Source organism: Panicum virgatum, chromosome 7N, assembly GCF_016808335.1.
Source record: "Panicum virgatum strain AP13 chromosome 7N, P.virgatum_v5, whole genome shotgun sequence".
Lineage (NCBI taxonomy): Eukaryota > Viridiplantae > Streptophyta > Magnoliopsida > Poales > Poaceae > Panicum > Panicum virgatum.
This window is the reverse complement of record NC_053151.1, coordinates 42900507-42916899: the sequence shown is the minus strand read 5'-3', so window position 1 is coordinate 42916899 and position 16393 is coordinate 42900507. Positions and strand designations below refer to the sequence as shown.

The 16393-nt window shown below is 46.3% G+C and overlaps 2 protein-coding genes across 2 annotated transcripts in view; both read left to right on the top strand.

Annotated features, from left to right (window-relative positions):
- The window catches only part of LOC120684004 (importin-9-like), a 28604-nt gene extending 25222 nt beyond the window's left edge, over positions 1-3382 (top strand). Inside the window, exons 26-33 of the mRNA XM_039966087.1 lie at positions 1239-1353; positions 1452-1564; positions 1648-1725; positions 2249-2326; positions 2406-2537; positions 2615-2668; positions 2747-2827; positions 2934-3382. Coding sequence (XP_039822021.1) covers positions 1239-1353; positions 1452-1564; positions 1648-1725; positions 2249-2326; positions 2406-2537; positions 2615-2668; positions 2747-2827; positions 2934-2984 — 702 coding nt within the window. The 3' untranslated portion in view covers positions 2985-3382. The remainder of the gene's footprint in view (positions 1-1238; positions 1354-1451; positions 1565-1647; positions 1726-2248; positions 2327-2405; positions 2538-2614; positions 2669-2746; positions 2828-2933) is intronic.
- A 1855-nt stretch (positions 3383-5237) lies between these two features.
- On the top strand, positions 5238-6614 carry LOC120683401. Its single transcript, XM_039965482.1, has 2 exons — positions 5238-5722; positions 5857-6614. The coding sequence occupies exons 1-2, from the start codon at positions 5508-5510 to the stop codon at positions 6143-6145; spliced, it is 504 nt and encodes a 167-aa protein (XP_039821416.1). The 5' UTR covers positions 5238-5507; the 3' UTR covers positions 6146-6614.
- Positions 6615-16393: the final 9779 nt, after the last annotated feature.

The window sequence follows — 16393 nt, the reverse complement described above, 5'->3', positions numbered from 1 at the left end:
ATGCTTCATTTCTCGCCACGGCAGTAACTCCACCGCCCACGCGTGCACCCAAGGCTTGGCAACGGATCAGATGTGCCACCGTTTAGTACTCCGTTTTTCCCATCCATCGCACCTGCATCCTTCTTGCCGCGCGAGTGCATGGACGTCTCGCCGCGCGAGGGCATGGATGCCATACCGCGCGATGGCCTGAACTGTCTGGGCATGGACGTCGAGCCGCTCGTCGGCCTAGGCGTGGAAGCACACGACAATCTGGGCGTGGGCATCGAGCCGCACGTCGGCCTGGGCGTTGAGCTGTGCGTCGGGTTGGGCATGGACGTCGACGTCGAGCTTCTCGTCGGTCTAGGCGTCGAGCCGCACGACGGGCTAGGCATGGAGGAGCATGACTGGTGGTTGACGTTCTACTCTATGCCGATTTAAATAGACCATGGATTCTCGAGTTGGAATGGCGGGCGTCAGAGAAAAATTTTGAAATCTGAAATTTGGCGACTGAAACAAGTGATGGCGGATGTGGAAAATTGAGTTTTCGGCCGAGAGATAGGAGTAGAGGCGATGGCTGGGTAGAATTATTCGCGAGTTTAGCGCTGCACAGCCGATCCCAGCTGCCGGACTCAATTAAGGTGGGATTAAACCCGATCATCTCAAACGAGGAGGAAGTAAATACTCCGCTCTCCTTGCTAATTCTTCCTTGGTCTTTGAGCCATGAACAAATGGGCCTTGGATAGTTGGATGGAGGGAGTAATATTAAGAGACTAGCGTCCGGTGAACCATTGAACCAGCTGGTTTGATCACTGCCCAGTTTCAATTCAATGTCTCAGGCAACCTTTAATTCTGTTAGTATTCTTGGTCATGTAATGGTAAGCTCCCTAGTTGAGGGAGACACAGGGTTCAAATCCTGGTCGCGTAAAAAAAATCCCCTCTTAGGCCACCCAAAAAATAGTGGCAGGGTGCCAGCCTGTGGCACCTATGGTTGGTTTGGGCCCTCCTATCAGGGGTTAGTTGCATTGGTCGCCAACCCAGTGGGTTGTGGTCGGCCTAGGTTACGGTGCGGATGGCGGACCTATAGGCTGAAGCCGAAGTTCGGGGGTTTCCCTGGGCGGTTTGGCTGAGGTTTCTTCTCAGTTATAATGCCGCGGGGGTGATTGGGGGCGGTCGGTCGAGTTTTTTTTTAAAGAAAATTCTTTTACTACATTGGGAGTGTATTCCAGAGGGGAAAAAGTAACATTTACTGCCTGCTGCAGGTACATCTGAGTGTACCAAATGTTGATCAGTTCATCAATCTCTTGCTTTCTATCCCTGCCCAGGGATATGACAATTCACTTGCTTATATTATGTCAGTGTGGTCACAACTACATGGCAAGTGTTCACATGGCAGTATCATATAGTGAAAACTGAATTAATTTACCTTTTTTTTGTTTCCCGTAATATGGTTCCCTGGTAAATATCTTTTATAGGCGAAATTCAGGGAGCCTACCAGATAAAGGTAACAACAACTGCATTAGCTCTTCTCATTTCAACTCGTCATCCTGAGCTATCTAAGATTGAAGTTCAAGGGCATCTTATTAAGGTACTGTTGTTAGGAATTGGTGTTCAACTGTTAATGCTTTGCCTGATAAAAGTTATATTGGAGTCTGACCCAGAAATATGCAGACTAGTACAGGTATAACCACACGATCAAAAGCTCAGGTGGCTCCTGATCAGTGGACCAAGATTCCACTACCAGCTAAGGTAATAGTTGATATCCAGGAAGGAAGCACTGATGTTACTTGCCGTTGTCCTTTTATTTTGAAAAGGAAAACAGTAGGGGAAATTCCAACTGTTGGAATATTATCAAAATCATCATCATCGTCATCATAGAGGGTTAAAACCTCCAGGGAAAAAGCTACAGAATTTACCTACCAGATTTGGTTTGTAGCCTCATCTTGCCAAACTTCGCCACACTTTGAATTAAGCAAGTTGGGCCAACTCAGGTGGCTATTTGGCTTGCAGCCACACTTATGACAAGATGCCTTTTCTGCCAACCTAGTTCCATGCATCAACTACTTAGAAAAATGTGGTGAGATTCTCATGAGCTACCTGAAGCATGGCTGAATTTCAAAATCACCCAAACTGAAGCAAGTGAATGTGGCATATGTTGCAGTAAACAGCAAATTTGTGTATTTTGTAACAAAATCTTAATGTGACGTCCACCATCAACTAACTTTTTCATAGCAGATCTTCTCACTTTTATCATTCTTGAATGATCATGCAGGTCTTCTCACTGTTAGCAGATACTTTAGCTGAAATTCAGGAGCAGATCGGTGGTGGTAGTGATGATGAAAGCGAAGAGGTTCCTACACTGCATCTCATAATTTAAACCTCTAAATGAAATTATGTTTGATTCTAAGTTCCAAATTTTGGCATTTCAGGATAGTGATTGGGAAGAAGTGCAGAATGGTAACACTAGTATTGCTGATGATATCATATACTCAGCATCGGTTCCTTCAAATGCGAATCTATCAGTTGAACATCTAAATGCTATGGCTAAAGTTTTTGATGAGGTTTGTTAGCAATAGATCTTGCACCCTTGGTAATTATTTTCATAATTACACTATATTTACCTCCAGTTGTACACCAGGATGAGGATGACAGCTATGACAATGATCTGACAAAAAATGACCCTCTTAACGAGGTTTGTTTTCACTGCCAAAATCCGTCTCTTAATTTTTGAATTAGTGATGCCAAAGTGAAAGTAATATGTTTGGCGCAGGTGAAGTTGGCAGATTTTCTGACAAACATATTTACCAACCTGTGGGAGAATGATCGACCACTGTTTGAGTATCTTTGCCAGGTAAAATGTCATTGAATGGTTCCTTTGCACTGTAAGTTGAAATGAATGTTCCCTGGTTTAATGTGCGGATCTACATTGATGCTGTCTGGCAATAAATCTCTTACAGGGCCCATCAGATTCACACAGGTCAGCTGTTGAAAAGGTTTTGAGGAAGTGATCCATGGTTGAAGACTCCCTTTTCGGTTTGGGCTTTATATTTATTCGCATTAGTGAGCAAGTCGTTTAGTGGTGTGGTTTTCATGCTTGTTATAGCTTATATGTTATCGCTGTAAAACTGATCCAGCTCTGAAGCTGGCGTTGCGAGGTTTTGTAGTGTAGGTTTCTTTATCTTCTTCGTATTTTGAATTTAAAGTGTACAAGATGTAGCTAGCCATGTATGCATTTGTTGTACCGGGTGGGGTGATGTTGGCAATGTGCCCGGTTTGTCAAGCCTGAGTTCCCTGAAGAATTCACAGCTTCAGATGTTCTTGACGTTGAAGTTCTCCTAGGCCTTGTTTCATAGGCTTTGTTTAAAGTATGTTTGGTTGGCACGCTAAAAGGCTATGCTTTGATCAAGTGAGCTGTCTAACAATGAGATGATTTCCTTTTTTTGCACTATCATCTCAGGTGCCATTAACTAAAACGCGACAAGGTTTTATGTCTATTAAAGTGTGGCAAGACTTATTTTTGGTTGTTTACACAGGCTTCAGTTTCACCTGTTTTACGCGTCCCAATGCACTGTACCATAAGTTCGCAAAGCAAACCTAGAAGTTGGGTGAAGCTAGGTGAATCTGCTTTAAGAGAAACCCTTCCAAATAATTGTTAATATATCCAAACATGCACTTGGTTAGTCAATTGCATCCTCTATGGCATACGGTTGAAATATGGTTACAGCCAATACACCACTACTTTTTTTAAAAAAAAAAAACCATACACCCAACAGTTATGGGCCTGATAACGAGACTGCGAACACGTTACATTTTTGCCAAGTTTTATCTGGAGCTAAGTTTTGTTTTTTGTTTGAATAATTATCCCAAGCTAAATTTGACAACATGCTGCGTCAACCGTAGTACCAGTCCTACATGGGACATGGCGTGCAAGTTCAATAGCATTTGACACACGCGATCCTGCGATTTATGGCGAAAACGATTTGTGGTTAGGTGTCCCTAAGTCATGCTTGGAGCCACATCAGCAGCCGGCAATGCTTGGAGCCACATCAGCAGCCTGCCGGCTGCCGCTGGACGTGGACAAGCGGGCTGCTTTGAGCCACGGAGCGCCGCGCATCCGCTCCTCCTCGTCTCACTGCTCGTGGCTCTTCAGGGGGGCATATTTTTAGCATGCCGCTGGCGACTCGACGCCGGCCGCGCTGATGTGGCACGCGCGCCGGGGCTCCTCGACCGTCCGTCCTTGCCTCTCCATATGGCCCATGGGGACACCGGACACCGATGGAAACCGACAAGCAACCCTCCAACGTCGATGCTCTGATCCCTTTCATCTTTCATCATCATACATGTGTGGTAGTACAATACAAAAGCCTCTTCGTCTCCATGTGTGGTAGTACAATACAACGTTCTGAAACGAATAAATAGTGCGAAGTTGTCCTTAAGATGAGTAGAAAATATGCGACAATCTGAGCATCTGCAACTCACGCGAACATTGTTATTTAGGTCTCGTTTAGTTACCTGTGTAAAATTATAAAAATAGAATCTTTGCATATTTGAAGTATTAAATATAGAATAATTACAAAACTCGTCTGTAAATTACAAGACAATTCTAATGAGCTTAAGTAATCTATCATTAGAGCATGCATACTGTAGCAATTACTGTAGCGATTTGGCATCTAATCATAGCCTAATTAGGCTCATAAGATTTGTCTCGCAATTTACTAATAAACTATGCAATTAATTTTTTATTCCGTCTAGATTTAATATTCTCTGCATGTATGATTCTTTTTTGATGTGATAGATTTGGAATTTTGAATCTCGCAACTAAACAAGGGGTTAGCAAGAGATGAGATCTGAACATCTTTTTTTTAAGAATCTGAATATCTGATAGCAAAAAAATGCCAAGCTCAGCTGCTGCAGGGGATCCAGGGCCGACCCACCCCGCGGGCTCCAGCGGACGGGGCTGGTCGGCACGGCAGAGCCAGAGGGTGGTCGCAGGGAGGCCGAGGAAGGAAACCAACCCGTGCGGGCAGGCACAGCAGCAGCATCTCCTGGCGAAGCCGTGCAAGGAAACAGGTGGAGGCCTTATCCAGTTATCCTCTCCGCCTCCACCCCCTTCGTTCCCACGTCGCCCAATCCCAACCCACTCCCGCTCCGACGGGAAAAGAAAAAGAGGAGGACACGGTCGGTCGCTCGCCGTAGATCGGATCAGAATGAGGTGGACTTCTCCTGTAGATAATACCGCGCTTTTCCCCTTTTTTATTTCTCGGGCGAGCTGACTGACGGCTTCGTTTATCTTCTCCCGCGCGCATCCCCCGTACGCCCGCCATTCTTATCCGCCTGCCTGCTCTCCGCTACCTTTATAGCTCTCGAGCTTCCCCTCCTCCATTCCCTCACCCATTCCTTCGTCGTGCAGCAGCCCGCAACCGTCGTCAGCTGAGAGCGTCGCGCCACGCCATTCTAGCTAGCGTCCGTCCGTTCGTTCGCGTGATCAGTGTTTGCTCGTCCGCCTGATCTGATCCGCCTGGGAGGTGGGAATGGAGGCCTGCGTCGTATTCGCGCGCGGCAAGGAGGCGACGATCAGGTTCGAGGAGCAGGAGGAGGACATCGGGTGCGCGTCGTCCGAGTCGTCCGCGGCGGGTTCTTCCGCGTCGTCGTCGGACGAGGTGGAGTTCGCCGACGACGCCAGCTCGTCGGGGTCGACCGGTGACCACTTCGAGATGGCCTCCCTCATGACGCAGCTCCCGATCAAGTGCGTACGCGTTGCGTGGCCGCCCGGGGCCATTGCCGCCGGGTTCCTTTCCGGCTCGCAAAAGATTTGATCTTGGCGGGTGTGGTTGTGGTGTGATCTGACGCCGCGCGGCTCGGTTTTTTTTTCTGGTGCAGGAGGGGCCTGTCCAAGTTCTTCGACGGCAAGTCGCAGTCGTTCGCGTCGCTGGCGGCGGTGGCCGGCCTGGAGGACCTGCCCAAGCCGCCGGCGAAGCGGCTCAAGACGTCGCGGAGCTTCGGCGTCGGCCTCGAGGACGCGCACCGCGGCCGCTTCCCCGCTCCCGCGGCCGGCAAGAAGCAGGCGCCCAGGGCGCGCGTGACGTCGTCGGCGCCGAGGAGACTAGTGCGGGCGCGGCCCCTCGTGGCGGCGAGGCCGGCGGCCGGGCAGCCCCTGTTATTTGCCTAGGGGATTCGCCCGCTCGCCTACCCGTAGAATCACAACGAAGGGGTTCTTGGCAACTGGTAGGCTTGTGTGGATGCCTTTGCACTGTAAATATTTTGCAGGAGATCTAACACGTTACAAAGGGGGTTTCTTCTGAATTTGATCTGGCTTGCATCTGTACATTCCTGAACTTTGTTAGCGTGCTAGCTATTCCTGACCTCTTGTTTGATTTGAAGTCGGCAAACGTTTGGATGAGCACAAGGTGGAGTACTACCACATGTCTGCATTTTGTTGCGGCGTGTAGATGTTTGATACATTCAGATCACGCCTGATCAATGCGCCGATGATTGTCTTAGTGGTGGAGTATTTTTTTTTCTTTTTTTATGACTAGGAGTATAGGTATGCAGAAGAAAATGATGAATCTGCTTAGATTCGGGGTTGCTAACTCACCGTTTTGCTCAAATGGAATTCTCCACTGAAACTGTCGTCAGCACATTTCTTTGCGTTTCTCTGAAAGCAAAACTTCCGTGGACATAACAGTTTATTGTATCAGATTTGGGACAGCACATACCATCTACTACTACTAGACCTTTTGCCGATCCCCATCGATCCATTCAGATTGAATGCATGCCTTTCACAAGCAATGTCATCATCAACGCACTAGACAAGTGTTATAAAAAACCCACTAGACAATTCAAATTACGGAGCAAAGGCCAGTCGAGCTCTGATTTTTCTTCAGAGCAAATCAGTAGGAAACCCCATGTTTCCACGCAAGAATTTTGGTCAGTCAACTGGTTTTCCCCATGAAGAAACATGTGATTCGTAATACTGGCACCTCTTTCTATAGTCAAAGCTGCTGCTAGAACTTTAGAATCTTTTTTTTCCTTGTTCGTCGTACAGCATTAACTTTAGAATCACAACGAAGTGATCTGGTTGTTCTTTTTTTTTACTAGTGAGTGCCTATGCGTTGCTACGGGAGAAAAAAAAAATGATGCAATATACAGAATCTGGAAAACTATGAACACACTGATTTAAACACGTTAAGATTCGCAGGCATCAATTTGCATAATAGTGTAAAAGTATGAGCAAAGGACACAAAAAAGATAAGTATGTAGTTTAAATTAAAGGAAACAAGCAACGTAATATGTCGTCGTAGTAATACAATTTAATTACCTTTTGTAAAGAACGGAAAATTTAAAACTTTTACACCAGTGAATTCCTTTTGCAATTTAATTACCTTTTGCTCTTTCATGTGAATTCCTGCCAGCACACACCAGTGAATACGCACACCGCAACAGCTTTGAACTTTTACAAAAGTTTCTTTAACTTTATGTGTCACTAGTAAGCATAATAACATGTCTAGCTTCGAACCATACATTGATAGAGGTGCAAATATTTTTATTCCCATGAATGTACTGCAAGTATGTAATAGTAAAAACATCAATTTTTTGTCGGAAGTTCTCTGGTACAATGGATCAGTTCTCAGTTATATCTAACTTAAGTCAAAAGAAAGGTAGTGAATCAGATGTAAATGAAAATTTTAATTTGCATGGCCTGATGGAGCCCTCACCAGGAGATCCTGCCTGTCGTCGATGCCAAACAAGTCGGATGCAGTAGTTGTTGGGGGCGCCCGCAATTTGAACGCAACGACAAGGTCTTCTGCCGGCTCGGCAAGCCGAGCAGTCGAAGGGCCTCAAGCTTCGGGCGAAGAGTGGCGAAGACCAAGCCGCCTACGGCGAACACCGAGGCGCCAAAGGCGAAGACGAAGATAAGCGAAGAGTGGCGAAGACCAAGGCGCCTGCGGCGAAGACTGAAGCACCAAAGGCGAAGATAAGCGAAGAAAGGCGAAGACAAAGGCACTTGCGGCGAAGACCCGGGCGCAGATTGCGAAGTCGAAGACCAGCAAAGGAAGGCGTCGGAGAGTAAGCGCTTCGGAAGCCGCGAAGGGAATCTTGTTTACCGAATGGCGATGAGCGAGTCTGGGCCCAATGGGCTGTAATGGGCTCAATAGGCAGAAGAGGTTCGGATGTAATTTGCCAAAAGGATGTAAAAATACAGTTGTATTCCGGGAATATAATTATTAGGGGGCATTACTGTGTAATAACGGAGGGTGGTAGCTGAACCGTCACCTATAAATACCCGACCTCTGTACATTGATTGTACATTGATAGGACAGATTGGAATACATAGAGAGAATCCTTCTTACTGTGCGAAGCCCTGTTTCTGATTCGGAGTTATTCTCTTCTACTGGTGCGCTCTTACCTCACTGTTGTGGTGTTAGTGCGTTCCGGAGACACTCTCCACCAACAGTAATCTAAGCACTAGCGGCAAGAAAACACTACTGCTAAGCATTGGATATTCAGATGTGGTCAAAGTTTTATTCGAAACTCGTATTTATTTGCAATGAGCAGTCTGGACTAACGGAGATCCGGAAAGAGATCATGCATATATTTATGTGAATTGTTTCGGTAAAATACTTCAAAACATTCTGCCGCTGAGTAAGGCTGTAACGACCTGCCCTGGGATAACAGCTAAGATCTACTCTGTACGTTGAGTAAATCACACCTGCTAAATAACTCTCTTGCGCTTTCGTCCTCGCTTCGCACAAAAGGTTGCAACCGGAGTTATTTAGCTTTCCTGGGCCTGGTATTTAAGCTGGTCCAATTCCCTCTCGCTTCTCAGTTTGGGACTAAAGGGGCATTGCCCCGCGGTGCTACAGTAGCCGCGCGGCCCACTGGCCCACTGGGCCGTTCTGTTACATCATCCCCCTTAGGACTCGACGTCCCCGTCGAGTACCAGACCAACCTAAATACCACCAGGATCTCCTCTCTTGGCCATGTCCCATACGTCTAGTGCTAACGGTCCCATGTGCCACGTCCGTGCGTCCAGTGCCAACGGTCCCTATGCCACGTCCGTGCGTTCAGTGCCGGCGCATCCCAGATGCCCGCGCACTGACCCGCCACGCGCCCGTCCACATGCCGGTGGCAACTGCGTCCCCACGCGGCCGTGCTCATGCCCGTGCACTTCTGCCCGTATGTGGCGTGAAACCGCGAGAGTCGGCTCGGATACCACTGTAACGACCTGCCCTGGGATAACGGCTAAGATCTACTCTGCACGTTGAGTAAATCACACCTGCTAAATAACTCTCTTGCGCTTTCGTCCTCGCTTCGCGCAAAAGGTTGCAACCGGAGTTATTTAGCTTCCCTGGGCTTGGTATTTAAATTGGTCTGGGTTCACTTCTGCTTCCAGTATGGGACTAAATCCCGACGCTACACTAGCATGCTACAGTAGCTCGCGAATTTGGCCCGGCCCACCCAGTCCGTGGGCTGTTACAAAGGCCCCATTTGGTTTGTGCAGTGCTAGTGAATAGTGATATTTTAACCGCTAATTACGGTGTCAAACAAAGCCAGTTTACAAAACCAACTTCAGAACCCCCGCGCTAGTGACCCTGAAGAATCTAATGAGGTCTTTGACCGTGTGATTAGAGAATGATCACTATAGCATCACTGTAGCAAATCATTGATTAATTACTGTCATTAGATTCGTCACAAAAAGTTACACTCATCCCTGAAAAGGTTTTGCAAATAGACTTCATTTAGTACACCATACATGCGAGATTCTTTTGTAGAATGGAATGGAATTCATTTAGTACACCATACATGCGAGATTTTTTTGTAGAATGGAATGGAATGGGGAAACAAACAAGTCCTAAAGCTGTGACCGTAGATTCCTCAGGTCTTACAAACATAAGGGGCGGATCCAGTGGTGGGTCTGGGGACGCTCGAGACCCTCCAACCGCTGGAAATCCCATGAAGTCTCTCCTAATCTCCCCTACAAATTTGAGGAGGAAGAATGAAGGAAGGGGAGGCAAGAGAGGGAAGAAGAAGAGAAGAGCCCCTCCTTAAGTTTAATCCTGCCTCCCCCACTTTTTAATAATATAATTTAAGCTCAGCGCAGGAAGATAGATAAGAAATGCCAGCGCAGCACATAGGGAAGACATTAATAATTAACTGAGGTATAGTCATGTGGGGTTTCGTCGTGAACAAGGATCCTATTAGCATTTGTTTAATTCAAGAAGGAGCTAGAAAGCTATGCTCCACGGCCTCAATTGGCTCAATATGAGGGCACACATGTATAGCGATCACACCTACAAGTATTACTTCCTCCCTCTCTTTTGCGATGCATGTACTCCTCCCCTGTATAGTTCACTTTCTTAGGCTGACCACAGCGGAGGGAGCAAGAGCAAATTTGCTCCCTCCTTGTTTCCCACACCCTCTCTGTCTACAGTGCCAAACAGTACATCTATAGTGTCAAACAGTATATTTGCTCCTTTCACTGTGGATGGTCTTACACACGTCATTCTTGAACCGTCTTGGTAAATATGACCATAGGCTGTATATTGACAGGCTACCCAATCCGTGTCAGATGTTATTGTGGACGAGTGTAAACTGAATCGTGTTATGCCATTTGACCTTTGAGTAAAACACAGTTTTACCTATATACACCGCATAAAGAGACAATCCACGACAGCAACGGTATTCTGTTTAGGAAAGCTAGATTATTATATTGACTTAAAATGAAGTGAAGCAAACAACGGCACGCAATATCTTAAATATGATTCTACGAAATGTTAATGGATAACCAGCATCTTAACTTAATATCTAGTTGTTACCCAATCTGAGTCCGTGACCGCTGGGCTCGTTAGACTACTATTTAAATATACTAATAGATTCTACGAAGATTCAAGATAAATCCTATAAAAACGAAACGGTCCTTCGTAACGAGTCGTCCATAATATCAAATAGATCATTTTTTTTAGTAACTCTACCAAAGGCTATAGTCATAGTGATCCTCCTATTCAATTATTTCAACTATTTCCGAACACCTCATATTACTTCCAGGGCATACGATAGTTTGATTATCTGTGAATGATTTCTTTCTCGTTCAATGCCTTTTTCAATGGTCTCGAAGATATAAAATTTGCATTTTTATCTATGGGGTCACAACTAAGGTCGTGGTAAATCCACGAATTTCATTCAATTTATTTTTCTTTTCTTATACTATAAAAAATAAATATTTGAATTCAGCATTATTCCATGATTCCTATTTCAAAGCCTATCTTTTAGGCTGACCTCAGTAGACCCCCCCAACCGGCGCACGCACGCTACACGCACGCTAGCACCGCACACGTGGCCCGAATCCGGCCTCGCCACATCCGCCCGCACGCCAGCCACATCACCATCTCGAGGCTTCCGCGGTATGCTGCTGAGGTTAGCCTTAGGGACCCCCGATTTTTCGCGGTCGCGTGCGGTCTCCAATCGGTCGCGGTCGCCCCGATCCTTGCGTCGGCGTCGGCGTCGGCGTCGCGTCCCGGAGAGGAGGGCCGCCTCCGGCTGCCTGGAGACCGGGCCGCCGCCGCTACAGCCCGTCGGGACCGTCCGCCGCGAGTGGCCAGGCGGGCACGCCTGCCCTGCTGCCGCCGCCAGTGGCGAGGCGCATGGAGGCCGGCGGCCGCCCGGCGGGCCTGGCTTCGCGTGGGTGGAGGCAGCCGGCAGCCCAGCGCGTGAAGAAGGTGGCCACCGGGGCTGGGGAGCTTCTGCAGGTGGCGTCCGCAATGGCGACCTCCCCTACGGCCGTGGTGACCTGCCCACGTCCCCTCTGTTGTTCAGCCTGTCTGAAGTCTGAGCTGTTCAGATTTGATCAGGATTCAGAGAAGAAAATTCTACTAATACCTGGCTGTAGTGGTGTAGTGCAGTAGAGAAGTATAGTGGTATGCAGGTCGTCAGATAAGGATTGGAGTCCATTCTAGTGCTGATTGATGTTCATCATCTGGATCTGTGACAATATTCTTTTGTTTCTAATACCGAATTTCTTGATATTCATATTTGTTTGTTCACTTCAGATTGGTGCATGCCTTATCACAGAAGGATGGTTTTTCCTTGCCTCTGAACATGGGGATGGTAGTCGTCTCTGCTTTGCCTATCAGATTGGAATGGCAATACTGATGGAGAGAAAAACCCTGCACTACTCTGAAGAACAACGTTCTATGCAGTGCTTAGCTGATTGTACAGTGGTGTGTATGTAGTTGAGACTTGTTGAAAATACAGCGGGAGAAGGAACAAAACTTAGTTAATTGTACCAGTATATGTAGTGCACTAGTACTGTAGTTTGGAGTTGATTCCAGGTCCACATTGTTTGTTCGGATTAGCAACAGAAACGAGTGCGCTCTGAACTTTTGATTGTTATTTTGTTTCTTCATCCTCTGATCATTTCTGCTACTTTTCTGAAGGATACAAATTGTTGGATAATGGGGTCTCCAATTTGTAGCATTGAGAAACTGTTTTGGAGCCAATAAGTTGAAGAGGATGAGGGTCTCCATTTCTGTGTTTATATACTGCAATTTTTCATCTCTCCATCCACCAAATATGGGGACATGCTGTTAAAATTTTTAGAACATTACATCACAGACCTGGACTGTCTCAATTTTTGTAACACTAAATATAATTTTTCATCAGCCAAGGCCGGGAAAACAAACCCGTCCAGTGACTGCACCAGCTAGCAGCCATGGCAAAGCTCCCAAAATACAAATCCATCCATTGCTCATTGCTCAGACCCAAGAAACAGAACTCAGATCATGCTCATTGCTTCAGTATACATGCTGTCAATTTTTTTTTCAATATTACATCACATAAGTTACTGATTCATTCATCCATCATAGTTTAAGTCAATTCAAATACTTGAACCATTTGCTGCTGATGATATCAAATTGGTCAATACAGAATGAGCCAAACACTCACAAGTCACAATGCCATTCTCGCAACTAAAATAGCCATTCTCAAAACCGGCGGCGCCGCCGGCCTCAGGCAGCCGGCGGCGGCCCTCCTCTCCGATAGGCGACGTCGACGCCCGGGATTGGGGCGAGCGCGCCCCCGCGGCAAATCGCGGCGGGACAGACCCAGGAGCCACCCGCTAGCGGTGGCCCGTCTCCCAGCGGCGTCCCGGGAGCGCCGGCTTCCCTCTCCTGTTGACGACGCGAGGGGCGAGGGATTGGGGCGGCCGAGCGGTGGAGGTTTTCGTGACCGCAGGCGGTGACGACTGGCGCTACGGCGGGCCGAAAACGGAAACGAGGAGTAAATAACGGATCTTGTTTGGGCTGGCACAGCGAAGCCGTTGGATGAGGTATCTCTGGCCAAGATGAACCGCGTGTCACGGCGTGACACGCCTACCGCATGGTACCCAATCTGAGTACGAGTAACAGAACAGCTTATCGATTTGTTACACTGATTTTTCATGCACGATTCCAGGACTACAGATTAAGAACTCTGGTCATTCTTCATAACTGAAACTGTCCTAACACGTTTTCAGTACAAAAATGAAGATCTTCTCTAACTAATCGATCTCTCCTGCTGAACTCTGAGCTACGGTTTCTGAAAATCAGCCTTGCCACTAGTATTATTGTCAGATTTTCACATAATTTAAACTGAAATTAAACAGAAAGTGGATACGACTGTGAGCTGTAGTGACTGAAAGTGGATACGACTGTGATCTGTAGTGACCAGGGTTAAGTAAACCGACCGGTCCGGTCAAACCGGTGCGGTCCGGTAGCGGTTTACCGGACCGGTTTGACCGAAAACCGGTGGAAACCGGTCAAATTCAAAATCGCATGTTCAACCGGTTCCGGACGGCTTACCGGTCGGTTTGACCGGTTTACCGGTCGGTTTGACTGGTAACCGGTCAAATTCAAATTTTTTTCTTTTTTGGTTTAAATTCAAATGCCCGCAAAATATACTAAATAAATGTTTGTATAATATATTTTAGTCTAAATGAACCCTCCAACCCTCTTTTGTACTACTTTTACATTGTATTTGTATACTTTTGTATGCACGTTTTTTTTGTTTAACTTCAAATCCCCGCAAACTATACTAAATGAACGAATTTTTGAGAAAATTTGACACCATTAGATTCGTCGCATCTTGAAGTATTTTTAGGATTTTTTTGAGAATTTTTCTTTTTTTTGAATTTAAATTTAAATTTTGAATTTGAGCCGGTTTGGTACTGGCCCAACCGGAACCGGGCCGGACCGGTTTGACCGGTAACCGGTCAAACCGGACCGGTTCCCACCGGTTTGGTGAACCCTGGTAGTGACTGATGATCGCCTTGCTGATAGCTGCTCGTGAAGCTCCCAAATTCCAGTTATACACAGGTACTAAGTAAAACAAAGGATAATTAGCATCTCCTATACAGTTCACTCAGAAACAAGACACAACTGTCAGCAGTTGACACAAGATTCATAGCTTTCAGCACAGAAACAAATTCAGTACCACCTCTGCCTGAGATGAATGATGCAACCATACAGGAAGTTCAAAAATTCAGACACGTACTGAGCGGCATAGAACGTAGCCACAAGGAAATTAAATTAAACTAGGCATGGCTTCTAAGGCCTCTAAATCTTGGCTTCAACATGCTTTTTGAGATCCTGGATCGTCTTAGACATGGCGTCCACCATCTTTTGGAGGTCCTTGATCTCCGTTTTCATGGCAACGACCTGTTCTGTGAGGTCGTCGATCTTCAGTTCTTGAACGATTCGGCTCGGCATTAACACCTCTTCGGAACTCGAATATCCATATCGTCCTTTGTTGAATCGGAAAGGGCGCTCCTTTGGGGCCAGGGAGGACAACGTTGGGACGGCCCTGACGATCTTCTTCGCACCCGATGCTTTTCGTAGCTTCATATGAAAGAGAAAAACTCATCAGATTGATCCTGAAAATTAGATAGCTCAATAGAACAAAAATAATATTCTACAAATAACAAAAGAGGACTTCCTCAGCCTCAACTGAAATAAATATGGGAAGATGCACTTAGCTCCACTTTGTCTGTGACAAACCTTAGAACATCTAATAATCCCTAGAAAATCCATGATGCAACTAGCTTCATAACAAGAATCCGTGCAGATTTTGCAACACCACTTAAGATATCATGATGATTCATTTACAGACAGATATTTGAAAGCATTTATACTGCAGATGGCATATATTTCTTGATGTAGTGACGCAATCTATTCCCCCCTCCATGTTGTGTTTTCCTGGTTCACTATATTTGCAAACATGATTCCTACTCAAGAAGGAAAAGAATAGTGGCAAGCACGATCTGATCTCTTTATTTTGGCCAGCCTTCTCTTCTCAAAGCAAAGGAAGCAGAAAGTCTAGTAGCATGCAGATGTGCTATATAGCTAGTCGAATTGCACACTCAATTAGATAAAGAGATAATTATACAGGTCAGTCTGTGAATCCTCTTATCTGTATCTGATGTTGCTTCAGGTGAGTGCATGGTTGCATGTTGTGCATTCAGTTTATAACTGAAGCAGCTGCCCTGAACAAAAGTTGAACATATTTTGATACCTCCTTCAGGACTCAGGACTCAGTAGTAGGGGTGCTATGTGCTGTTGTAAAACTTGGTAATGATGACATCCATAGCAGAACATGATGAGTTGCAACGTGGTCACTATGAGAAGACAACAATAATAACAGGCAATGCAGACAGTTCTCTGGATCCTAGGATCAGTGAGAGCCAAGTGAGCTAGGTGCTAGGCGGGGGTTAGGTGTTTGGCAGGAGGGTGGCACCTAGTGGGACAGGTGCTGACTATACTAATGACAAAACTAATTCAACTTCTCATCATAAATAAAAGCATTTCATGTAATGCGTAATTAGTAATACATGTAGCATTACAGCATGCAGTTTGAATCTCCTGCCAAAAACCAGTAATTTAATTATCCTGATACCATCTTTTGGAGGTCCTTGATCTCCCTTTTCATGGCATCGACCTGCTCTTTGAGACTGTTGATCCTCAGTTCAATAACTGTTGAAGATAAAGTGCAATCATGAATGAGTGTGGACTGCCCAGATAAAGTTCATTTTATTTTCCAGAAGAGTGAAATAAATGGTACTGATTTGTTTTCTGGTACTATTTCTATTCTGGTACTGATTTGCAAGCAAAGAAACCTAGCGGGCGTGCAAGAAGGTACCGTGTGGTATGACACGTCCTCGTCAGAACTCGATTCTCTGCATCGTCCGGTCACGCAAGCGTGGGGCCCGTGGTGGAAGCAGTTGCAGCACCACGAGCCGTGGCTCCCCTTCAGGGACAGGCACGGAGAGACTGCGTTCGTGCAGTTCGCGCAGTCAATTTGTTTGGATCGGAAAGGGCGCTCCTTCTTTGCGGCCAAGGAGGACACCTCCTTGGCACCCCGGACTATCTTCTTCGCCGTCGATGCTTTT